Source organism: Trichomycterus rosablanca, chromosome 2, assembly GCF_030014385.1.
Source record: "Trichomycterus rosablanca isolate fTriRos1 chromosome 2, fTriRos1.hap1, whole genome shotgun sequence".
NCBI lineage: Eukaryota > Metazoa > Chordata > Actinopteri > Siluriformes > Trichomycteridae > Trichomycterus > Trichomycterus rosablanca.
Genome location: NC_085989.1, coordinates 65203303 through 65216368, shown reverse-complemented (window position 1 = coordinate 65216368; position 13066 = coordinate 65203303). Strand labels below are relative to the sequence as shown.

At 44.7% G+C, this 13066-nt stretch overlaps 1 protein-coding gene across 1 annotated transcript in view; it reads right to left on the bottom strand.

Annotated features, from left to right (window-relative positions):
• Nucleotides 1-7805: 7805 nt before the first annotated feature.
• Nucleotides 7806-13066, bottom strand: part of LOC134300654 (histo-blood group ABO system transferase-like) — a 20928-nt gene continuing 15667 nt past the window's right edge. The window contains exons 2-3 of the mRNA XM_062985127.1: nucleotides 8660-8794; nucleotides 7806-8496 (exon numbers count right to left, since the gene is read on the bottom strand). Of these exons, the coding sequence (XP_062841197.1) occupies nucleotides 7806-8496; nucleotides 8660-8794 (826 nt within the window). The remainder of the gene's footprint in view (nucleotides 8497-8659; nucleotides 8795-13066) is intronic.

Below are 13066 nucleotides of genomic sequence, written 5' to 3'. Positions count from 1 at the left end.
TGTTGTATAATTTGTTGTGTGAGCCTAGACATGACGTCTGTGTAGTGTTCATGTGAAATGAACATATTAGTTTGAAGCCAAGTTTGTGTGTTTTTGTGAGTTTGTGTTGTTATACTTTCGTTAGGTGAGGAAGGTTTGATAAAAGAGGTCAATCTGCTAATCATCAGTAATATAATGATTAATAATAAAACAAAACAGAAAAATAGGGTCCAGTGGTGATCAGTTTTGAATGGACTCACGAGTGTGTGTGTGAGAGTGTGTGTGTGTGAGAGTGTGTGTGAGAGTGTGTGTGTGTGAAAGTGTGTGTGTGAGAGTGTGTGTGTGTGAGAGTGTGTGTGAGAGTGTGTGTGTGTGAGAGTGTGTGTGTGTGAGAGTGTGTGTGAGAGTGTGTGTGAGAGTGTGTACATACTTGCAGGTAAGGATGCAGACAACATCACCAGGTTTATGTGATTCAATACACACAGCACAGGAATCAGCGTTCGGTCCTGTTTCCTACACACACACACACACACACACACGTCACGGTGTGTATTGATTATTAAAAAATGCACTTTTTGTTGTAATGAGGATAATGAACTGTTACCTGATCTCCATTAATTATTCTTTAATAATGTTGTAAATAATAAATAATGAATCCATTATTATTATTTAACAGTGACATTAATAATGAAAGACATGAGAACATGCTCCACAGGTTTAGGATAGAACATATAAATGTATTTATTAATAAAGCTTATAAAGCACGTCTGTTATCCTGCTGATCTCTATAGAAATAACTAATTCTACAGGAGTAATTCTACAATGTCACAGCAGCAGCCTGAGCCACACCGACACACGCAGACACGCCGACACACGCCGACACACGCAGACACGCCGACACACGCAGACACACGCAGACACGCCGACACACGCAGACACGCCGACACACGCAGACACACGCCGACACACGCAGACACGCCGACACACGCAGACACACGCAGACACGCCGACACACGCAGACACGCCGACACACGCAGACACACGCCGACACACGCAGACACGCCGACACACGCAGACACGCCGACACACGCCAACCCACGCAGACACACGCAGACACGCCGACACACGCAGACACACGCCGACACACGCAGACACGCCGACACACGCAGACACACGCCGACACACGCAGACACGCCGACACACGCAGACACGCCGACACACGCAGACACACGCAGACACGCCGACACACGCAGACACACGCCAACACACGCAGACACGCCGACACACGCAGACACACGCAGACACACGCCAACACACGCAGACACACGCAGACACGCCGACACACGCAGACACGCAGACACACGCCGACACACGCAGACACGCCGACACACGCAGACACGCCGACACACGCAGACACGCCGACACACGCAGACACACGCAGACACGCCGACACACGCAGACACACGCAGACATGCCGACACACGCAGACACGCCGACACACGCCGACACACGCAGACACGCCGACACACGCAGACACACGCAGACACGCCGACACACGCAGACACGCCGACACACGCAGACACACGCCGACACACGCAGACACGCCGACACACGCAGACACGCCGACACACGCAGACACACGCAGACACGCCGACACACGCAGACACACGCCAACACACGCAGACACGCCGACACACACAGACACACGCAGACACACGCCAACCCACGCAGACACACGCAGACACGCCGACACACGCAGACACGCCGACACACGCAGACACGCAGACACACGCCGACACACGCAGACACGCCGACACACGCAGACACGCCGACACACGCAGACACACGCAGACACACGCCAACACACGCAGACACGCCGACACGCAGACACATGCCGACACACGCAGACACGGCGACACACGCAGACAGACGCCGACACACGCCGACACGCCGACACACGCAGACACACGCAGACACACGCAGACACGCCGACACACGCAGACACACGCCGACACACGCAGACACGCCGACACACGCAGACACGCCGACACACGCAGACACACGCAGACACGCCAACACACGCAGACACGCCGACACACGCCGACACGCAGACACACACCGACACACGCCGACACACGCCGACACACGCCGACACGCAGACACACACCGACACACGCCGACACACGCAGACACGCCAACACACGCAGACACGCCGACACACGCCGACACGCAGACACACACCGACACACGCCGACACACGCAGACACGCCGACACACGCAGACACGCCGACACACGCAGACACACGCAGACACGCCGACACACGCAGACACACGCAAACACACGCCGACACACGCAGACACACGCCGACACACGCAGACACACGCCGACACACGCAGACACACGCCGACACACGCAGACACACGCCGACACACGCAGACACACGCCGACACACGCCGACACACGCAAACACACACCGACACACGCAGACACACGCCGACACACGCAGACACACGCCGACACACGCAGACACACACCGACACACGCAGACACACGCCGACACACGCAGACACACACCGACACACGCAGACACACGCCGACACACGCAAACACACACCGACACACGCCGACACACGCCGACACACGCCGACACACGCCGACACACGCAGACACACACCGACACACGCAGACACACACCGACACACGCCGACACACGCCGACACGCAGACACACACCGACACACGCCGACACACGCAAACACACACCGACACACGCCGACACACGCCGACACACGCAGACACACACCGACACACGCAGACACACGCCGACACACGCAGACACACGCAGACACCCACCGACACACGCAGACACGCAGACACACGCAGACACACCGACACACGCAGACACACTCTCTCACACCCATCCACACACACACACACAGTCACTCACACCCATCCACACACACTCACTCTCTCACACACTCTCACACACACACACACACACACACACTCACTCACACACACTCACTCACTCACACACTCTCACACACACACACACACACACACACTCAAACTCAAAAGAAGCTTTATTGGCATGACAAATAAGGACATTCGTATTGCCAAAGCAAGTTACAGAGAAATATAAACAATAAAAATAAGAAAGAACAAAAATATACAGAACAGTTACATGTGCAAAAAATATAGAATAGAATAAAATATTAATAAAAACAGTGCAAAATAATAACAATAAAAAGTATAATATTTACAATAATGAGGTAGTAAAACAATCAGTTTGTGCGTGTGTGTGTGTGTGTGTGTGTGTGTGTGTACATGTGTGTGTGTGTGTGTATGTGTGTATGGGACATGGTCACCCACTGTCCCTCACCTGGTGGCAGGTGTAAGTATAGAGTGCTGCTAGTGTGCAGCTCTCTCTGTGCTCCCCCAGTAGGTGGGGCAGTTTGTCGGGGTCTGGGAGGGAGGTGAAGTTGGGGATGATGTTATTAAATTTAGGGAAGAATTGGGAGCGGACGTGGTGGTACTTGGTACACCGGGTGAGGAAGTGCAGCTCCGTCTCTACTGTACTGAGAGTGCAGTGCTGACACGACCTCTCCTCCCGGGGCAGCCAGGACCGGGTGTGTCGCCCCGTCTCCACGGCCAGGTCGTGTGCGCTCAGTCTGTACCTCGTCAGGGTGTTTCTTAATTTAGGGTCGGATACTGTGCTCAGATAATCTGCTGCACTGTAGTGTCTGTTTAGGGTCAAATAACAAATAACAACAAATAATAAATAACTGCATTTTACTTTGAGTTTTAGTTTCAGTTTCCCAATAATTCAGATATTTAGTTTTTGTGTAATTTGGTTTATTCTAATTGGGTTTACAGATTTCTCTTGTTCCTGAGTCTTTATTGTGTTAGTGTGTGTTATTAGTGTGTCGGTGTGTGTTAGCAATGTGTTTGTGTGTGCTATTAGAGTGTCTGTGTGTGTTAGTGGTGTATCTGTGTGTGTTAGTGGTGTGTGGGTGCAGTGACTCAGGACCAGTTGGATGAGGGGACTGGTATGTTTGCTCAGCTGTTGGTGTTTCAGGGCTTTATAATGATAAGTTTGGGGGTCGCTCTCATTTAGATGTTTCCAGAAGTTGATTGCTCTTCTCTGTATGTTTATAATTAGTGGAAATCGGCCTAATTCTGCCCTGCACGCATTGTTCGTGGTGTGTCTGTGCACCTTTAGGATGCTTTTACAGAACTCTGTGTGCAGGGTCTCTAATGGATGTTTGTCCCAATTACAGAATTGATGGTGTGTAAGCGAACCCCAAACTTCACTGCCATATAGAGCAATCGCTTCAATTATTGATTCAAAAATTTTAAGCCAGATTCGAATCGGAATTTCCACGAATGTTTGACGTTTTATGGCGTCGACGCCCTGCGAGCTTTTTCTCTCAGTTCATTTACTGCCGGGTTAAAGTTTCCTGTGGAACTGATGTTCAGTCCGAGGTAAGTATAATCTTTAGTGTGCTCAATTTCATGGTGTCCTAATTTATATGTGTGTTTGGTTCCCTGAGATCTGGCTCTTTTCTGGAAGGTCATAATTTTGGTCTTTTTGAGGTTGACGGTCAGGGCCCAGGTCTGACAGTACTGCTGCAGCAGGTCCAGTTTGTGCTGGAGACCCTGAGCGCTGGGGGACAGCAGGACCAGATCATCTGCATACAGCAGGAGTTTAATCTCTGAGTCGTGTAGAGTGAGACCGGGCGTGGCTGAGTGCTCTAACATGGAGGCCAATTCATTAATATAGATGTTAAATAGAGTTGGACTTAAACAGCAGCCCTGTCTCACTCCACGCTCCTGAGAGATGAGATGTTTCTCTTACTGCCGATTCTTATTCCACACTGGTTTTCTGTGTACATGGATTTAATAAGATCGTATGTTTTACCCCCTACACCACTCTCTAACATTTTATAAAACAATCCTTCATGCCAAATGGAATCAAAAGCTTTTTTAAAATCAATAAAACATGAAAATATTTGAGAGTTATTTTGAACTACATATTTTTGGATCAGGGTGTGTAGGGTGTAAATATGATCGGTAGTGCGGTAATTTGGTAGAAAACCAATCTGACTTTTACTCAGGACGTTGTGTTGGGTAAGGAAGTGTAATAATCGTGAGTTAATGATACTACAGAATAACTTCCCCAGGTTACTGCTCACACAGATGCCCCGGTAATTATTAGGGTGGAATTTATCTCCACTTTTGTAGATGGGTGTTATGAGACCTTGATTCCAGATATCAGGGAAGGAACCGACACTCAGAACCAGGTTAAAGACTTTTAACATCGCCAGGTGAAATTTGGAGCTGCTGTGTTTGATCATTTCATTCAGGATCCCGTCGGGTCCTGATGATTTCTTTGTTTTTAGTTTTTTAATGTTGTCTTTAAGTTCCTGCTCAGTAATGAGAGAGTCTAGAGGATTCTGGTGGTTTTTAACAGCCCGTTCCAGTTCCTCTAACTTACTAATAATTTGATTTTGTTCAGGATTTGAATCTAATTCTACATTTTTAAAGAGTGATTGGAAATGGGTTGTCCAGATATCCCCATCCTGAATGGCCAATTCTTCCTGTTCTCTATGTTTTAATTTGTTCCAATTGTCCCAGAATTGATGTGTGTTGATTGATTGTTCAATAATTGTTAGTTGTTTTTGGGTGTACTGAGCTTTTTTGGTTCTGAGTGTACGTTTATATTGTTTGAGGGTTTCACAGTAAAGAAGTCGTGTGTTACTGTTGTTTGGGTCTCTGTGTTTTTGGTTTGATATTTTACGGAGTTCTGTTCTTAACATTTGACAGTCTTTGTCGAACCAGCTGTCATCTTTTGTAGATTTAGGTTTTGATTTAGATTTAATTTTTAATTGAGCTTTATTTGCTGTATTTTTAAAGATCTGATTAATATTTTTAACTGCCTGATTTACTCCTTCTTTACTGTGAATGTACGCAGTGTCCAGAAAGTTATCTAAGCTAGTTTGGATTTCTGTGCTGCTAATTGCTTTCTGGAACTCTTCTGCGCTGTTCTCACTCTCTCACACACACCCATGCACACACACACACACTCTCACACACTCTCACACACACTCTCACACACACACACAGTCACACACCCATCCACACACACACCCATGCACACACACACACACTCACACACACTCTCACACACACACAGTCACACACACACTCTCACACATTTATAACCTGATGAAGTGTTTGAATCAGGTGAGTTTCATGTGTTTAGGTAACGTTATTAGGAACGTTCAGGACGCTCGGGTGCTTTGACCCAGCGCTGATGTCACTTGTAACGTGATTGGCTCTGTTTGGGGGGGAGGGGGGTGCACTTGTCAGTGAGCTCACAGTGCCGGTCCCAGGCCCAGATACTATAAGCAGCGCGGCGTCAGGCAGATCAGAACGATCACAAGTTCTCACATATACTAACAATCTTATTAATAAGATCAAATAGAAGCTGTGAATCATCTCTGATGTAACAACACGCCGCTGTTCCTCTGTACCACGGAAACACTGAGCCAGGAACTCACTCAGGATAAATCCTCTCCATTCCTACAAACCATCAGGAACAAAACGTTTCCTCTCATGTGTGATATAAATTAATCAGAAATAAACTCTAGGAGAGAAACGGCACTGTGTTTACGGGTGTCGCCATCTTGTAAAGGATAAACAAAGCAAAGCAGGGGATTGTGGGACATGTACCCAGCTGTAGACTGGGGTAATAATATATAACTTATTTTTACTAAACATTTACTGAGTAAAACAAATAAAATAAAAAGATTCATGTTTTAAGGTTTGACCTATTACGGTTTTAATGAGGTCTGATACTGTATTAATCATCTAATGCTGCTGTATGTGTTTTAATAAATGTTTACTTCAAATAAAACACAAATTAAAACCAAAAACAATCTAAATTTATTACATTTCATTGTTTATAAAGCAGCAGCATAACAACATAATAATAATAAATAATTAAATTATTAATTAAGTGGTACTGGTACAGTAATGACTGGGATGTGACATAAAAAATCATATTTATTAATTAATTTATTTATTTATTTATTTGGATTATAACGTGATGTTTTACACTGTGGTTCCATCATGACAGGACGGGTCGTTACTGCTCACACAAGATTCATCAGTTCAGGTTTAATATCGAACACAGTCATGAACTATTCAGTGTCTCCAGTTCACCTCACTTACACGCCTCTGTACTGTGGGAGGAAACCGGAGCTCCGGGAGGAAACCCACACAGACACGGAGAGAACATGCAAACTTCACACAGAAAGGACCCGAACCATTCCACCTGGGAATCGAACCCAGGACCTTTTTCTGTGAGGCGACTACTTCCTTATGTAGGAGGCGGGGCTCCCCGCTGCACCCAGCGTGCGTTCTGATTGGTTCTCTGAAGACGGGAAGTGTCTATATTTGAAAAACAACTTACACCCTACACCTTTATGTCTACACCCTCCTCCGAACACCCTAAACTCACCGGTAACCCTACACCCTAATCCCTACACAGTACCTACTCACTAATCAGCACTCACTGCTTATTGATAATAAGAAAAATTGTCGAAAATAACAACAGAAAGTTATTATTATTATTGTTATTAGTTCAGGTTAATTTAAGCTTCATGATGAGTTATTGTATTGTACATTATTGTACAATATGATGTATTTTACAGGCCTTTGTAAAACCGAAAGTTCCACTGGCTGGTGGAGGGATGTCCCCAAAGAACCAAAGTGTTTTTATTTTTTTATTTTTTTATTTTTTTTGGAAATGGAAAATTTTTTTAAGTGAATAGGTTCAAGTCAGCTGAAGTGTTTAGTAAAAAGGTGATGAAGGTTTTGAATCGTTTTTTAAATACAGCAAGAGACTCAGATGTTCGGACAGACAGAGGAAGTTCATTCCACCACTTGGTTGCTAGAACAGAGAAGAGCCTTGATGCTCGTCTTCCTTTAGTCCTGGATGGGGGCTCAAGTCGAGCGAGACTAGAGGCTCGGAGGTTGCGTGGTATGAGTTTGAGCACCCTGTCCACGCGCCCCCCGATCACTGCACCCCCATAGTAGTAGTCCCCCTCTTCTTGCCGGATGTAGGCCTGCGATTCAGGCCGCCGCTCGTATGGAAATTTGTTTCGCGATTGTCCGTAATACCCAGGGTGCAGAGTGGCGACGATGTCACCCAAAGACTCCGCCCCCCAGGGGCCATAGAACTTGCAGTCCACGTCAAGACTGAATATGTACTCGGCTTTGTTAATGAGGTGTTCCTCGATCAGCTTCTCGATCATCTCCATCCTCCTCAGCGTGATTTCCTGCCAGCGGTTCGAACTCGCCGTTTTTAGAACAGTCAGCTTATGTCCCGGACTCAGAGTCACCGCTGGAACATCGTCCGGCCGATCTGTAAACACGTAATAATGAACGTTGTAATGCAGAAAAAAGTTCTTCTCTGCCGTCTCCAAAAAGTCCTTCAGGAAGTCAACGTACCTGCAGGAAGTTAAATTATTTACATTATTTACATTTATGTCAACTATTACTGAAATAACATAAATAATGGAACAGAAACGCAGGTCCATGTAAACGACTGAAACATGTAGTCTGACTGTAACGACGCAGTATGAGTGAAGTAACGGTAACGGTGATGACCTACTTGCCCAAAGCAAATACGGTGGTTGCCACTGTGATGTTTTGTTGTTTGTAAATGGCGTCCATCACTGTCTGATCGAATGTGCCGTCCCAAACGATTGGAGCTAACCATGGGGTTGTCGTGACAACATCCGGCCGTCTAAAATACACACATGCACGCACACACACACACACACACACACACAGATGGCCTCTCATAATTCTTGGCTGCATTCTCTCTTATGCACCACCAAACACCAACAAACACACTATCATTGTCTCTCACCTTCACTATCAAGCTCCCTCTCACACGGTCTCTCTCACACACACACACACACACACACACACACACACGGTCTCTCTCTCTCTCACACACACACGGTCTCTCAACTCAAACTCAAAAGAAGCTTTATTGGCATGACAAATAAGGACATTCGTATTGCCAAAGCAAGTTACAGAGAAATATAAACAATAAAAATAAGAAAGAACAAAAATATACAGAACAGTTACATGTGCAAAAAATATAGAATAGAATAAAATATTAATAAAAACAGTGCAAAATAATAACAATAAAAAGTATAATATTTACAATAATGAGGTAGTAAAACAATCAGTTTGTGCGTGTGTGTGTGTGTGTGTGTGTGTGTGTGTACATGTGTGTGTGTGTGTGTATGTGTGTATGAGACATGGTCACCCACTGTCCCTCACCTGGTGGCAGGTGTGTGTATAGAGTGCTGCTAGTGTGCAGCTCTCTCTGTGCTCCCCCAGTAGGTGGGGCAGTTTGTCGGGGTCTGGGAGGGAGGTGAAGTTGGGGATGATGTTATTAAATTTAGGGAAGAATTGGGAGTGGACGTGGTGGTACTTGGTACACCGGGTGAGGAAGTGCAGCTCCGTCTCTACTGTACTGAGAGTGCAGTGCTGACACAACCTCTCCTCCCGGGGCAGCCAGGACCGGGTGTGTCGCCCCGTCTCCACGGCCAGGTCGTGTGCGCTCAGTCTGTACCTCGTCAGGGTGTTTCTTAATTTAGGGTCGGATACTGTGCTCAGATAATCTGCTGCACTGTAGTGTCTGTTTAAGTGAGTGTGTGTGTGTATAAGTGAGTGTGTGTGTGTATAAGTGAGTGTGTGTGTGTATAAGTGAGTGTGTGTGTGTGTATAAGTGAGTGTGTGTGTTATTAGTGTGTCGGCGTGTGTTAGCAATGTGTTTGTGTGTGTTATTGTGTGTGTGTATAAGTGAGTGTGTGTGTATAAGTGAGTGTGTGTGTGTATAAGTGAGTGTGTGTGTATAAGTGAGTGTGTGTGTGTATAAGTGAGTGTGTGTGTATAAGTCAGTGTGTGTGTGTATAAGTGAGTGTGTGTGTATAAGTGAGTGTGTGTGTGTATAAGTGAGTGTGTGTGTATAAGTGAGTGTGTGTGTGTATAAGTGAGTGTGTGTGTATAAGTAAGTGTGTGTGTGTATAAGTGAGTGTGTGTGTATAAGTGAGTGTGTGTGTGTATAAGTGAGTGTGTGTGTGTATAAGTGAGTGTGTGTGTATAAGTGAGTGTGTGTGTGTATAAGTGAGTGTGTGTGTGTATAAGTGAGTGTGTGTGTATAAGTGAGTGTGTGTGTATAAGTGAGTGTGTGTGTGTATAAGTGAGTGTGTGTGTATAAGTGAGTGTGTGTGTATAAGTGAGTGTGTCTGTTTAAGTGAGTGTGTGTGTGTATAAGTGAGTGTGTGTGTGTATAAGTGAGTGTGTGTGTGTATAAGTGAGTGTGTGTGTGTGTATAAGTGAGTGTGTGTGTTATTAGTGTGTCGGCGTGTGTTAGCAATGTGTTTGTGTGTGTTATTGTGTGTGTGTATAAGTGAGTATGTGTGTATAAGTGAGTGTGTGTGTGTATAAGTGAGTGTGTGTGTATAAGTGAGTGTGTGTGTGTATAAGTGAGTGTGTGTGTATAAGTAAGTGTGTGTGTGTATAAGTGAGTGTGTGTGTATAAGTGAGTGTGTGTGTGTATAAGTGAGTGTGTGTGTATAAGTGAGTGTGTGTGTGTATAAGTGAGTGTGTGTGTATAAGTAAGTGTGTGTGTGTATAAGTGAGTGTGTGTGTATAAGTGAGTGTGTGTGTGTATAAGTGAGTGTGTGTGTGTATAAGTGAGTGTGTGTGTATAAGTGAGTGTGTGTGTGTATAAGTGAGTGTGTGTGTGTATAAGTGAGTGTGTGTGTATAAGTGAGTGTGTGTGTGTATAAGTGAGTGTGTGTGTGTATAAGTGAGTGTGTGTGTATAAGTGAGTGTGTGTGTATAAGTGAGTGTGTGTGTGTGTATAAGTGAGTGTGTGTGTATAAGTGAGTGTGTGTGTATAAGTGAGTGTGTGTGTGTATAAGTGAGTGTGTGTGTGTATAAGTGAGTGTGTGTGTATAAGTGAGTGTGTGTGTGTATAAGTGAGTGTGTGTGTGTATAAGTGAGTGTGTGTGTGTATAAGTGAGTGTGTGTGTATAAGTGAGTGTGTGTGTGTATAAGTGAGTGTGTGTGTATAAGTGAGTGTGTGTGTGTATAAGTGAGTGTGTGTGTGTATAAGTGAGTGTGTGTGTGTATAAGTGAGTGTGTGTGTGTATAAGTGAGTGTGTGTGTATAAGTGAGTGTGTGTGTGTATAAGTGAGTGTGTGTGTGTATAAGTGAGTGTGTGTGTGTATAAGTGAGTGTGTGTGTGTATAAGTGAGTGTGTGTGTGTGTATAAGTGAGTGTGTGTGTGTATAAGTGAGTGTGTGTGTGTATAAGTGAGTGTGTGTGTGTATAAGTGAGTGTGTGTGTGTATAAGTGAGTGTGTGTGTATAAGTGAGTGTGTGTGTGTATAAGTGAGTGTGTGTGTATAAGTGAGTGTGTGTGTATAAGTGAGTGTGTGTGTGTATAAGTGAGTGTGTGTGTGTATAAGTGAGTGTGTGTGTGTATAAGTGAGTGTGTGTGTATAAGTGAGTGTGTGTGTATAAGTGAGTGTGTGTGTATAAGTGAGTGTGTGTGTGTATAAGTGAGTGTGTGTGTATAAGTGAGTGTGTGTGTATAAGTGAGTGTGTGTGTGTATAAGTGAGTGTGTGTGTGTATAAGTGAGTGTGTGTGTATAAGTGAGTGTGTGTGTATAAGTGAGTGTGTGTGTATAAGTGAGTGTGTGTGTGTATAAGTGAGTGTGTGTGTGTATAAGTGAGTGTGTGTGTATAAGTGAGTGTGTGTGTGTATAAGTGAGTGTGTGTGTGTGTATAAGTGAGTGTGTGTGTATAAGTGAGTGTGTGTGTGTATAAGTGAGTGTGTGTGTATAAGTGAGTGTGTGTGTGTATAAGTGAGTGTGTGTGTATAAGTGAGTGTGTGTGTGTATAAGTGAGTGTGTGTGTATAAGTGAGTGTGTGTGTGTATAAGTGAGTGTGTGTGTGTATAAGTGAGTGTGTGTGTGTATAAGTGAGTGTGTGTGTGTATAAGTGAGTGTGTGTGTATAAGTGAGTGTGTGTGTATAAGTGAGTGTGTGTGTGTGTATAAGTGAGTGTGTGTGTATAAGTGAGTGTGTGTGTATAAGTGAGTGTGTGTGTGTATAAGTGAGTGTGTGTGTGTATAAGTGAGTGTGTGTGTATAAGTGAGTGTGTGTGTGTATAAGTGAGTGTGTGTGTATAAGTGAGTGTGTGTGTGTATAAGTGAGTGTGTGTGTATAAGTGAGTGTGTGTGTATAAGTGAGTGTGTGTGTATAAGTGAGTGTGTGTGTGTATAAGTGAGTGTGTGTGTATAAGTGAGTGTGTGTGTGTATAAGTGAGTGTGTGTGTATAAGTGAGTGTGTGTGTATAAGTGAGTGTGTGTGTGTATAAGTGAGTGTGTGTGTGTATAAGTGAGTGTGTGTGTATAAGTGAGTGTGTGTGTGTATAAGTGAGTGTGTGTGTGTATAAGTGAGTGTGTGTGTATAAGTGAGTGTGTGTGTGTATAAGTGAGTGTGTGTGTATAAGTGAGTGTGTGTGTGTATAAGTGAGTGTGTGTGTGTATAAGTGAGTGTGTGTGTATAAGTGAGTGTGTGTGTGTATAAGTGAGTGTGTGTGTGTATAAGTGAGTGTGTGTGTATAAGTGAGTGTGTGTGTGTATAAGTGAGTGTGTGTGTGTATAAGTGAGTGTGTGTGTGTATAAGTGAGTGTGTGTGTGTATAGAGTGAGTGTGTGTGTGTATAAGTGAGTGTGTGTGTATAAGTGAGTGTGTGTGTGTATAAGTGAGTGTGTGTGTGTATAAGTGAGTGTGTGTGTGTATAAGTGAGTGTGTGTTGTGTATAAGTGAGTGTGTGTGTGTATAAGTGAGTGAGTGTGTGATAAGTGAGAGTGTGATCGTGGTATAGTTGAAGTGTTGTGTCGTGATATAAGCTGAGTGTGTGATAGTGAGGTGATATCAGTGAGTTGTGACCGATCGTGTATAGTGAGTGTGTATCGAAATAGGT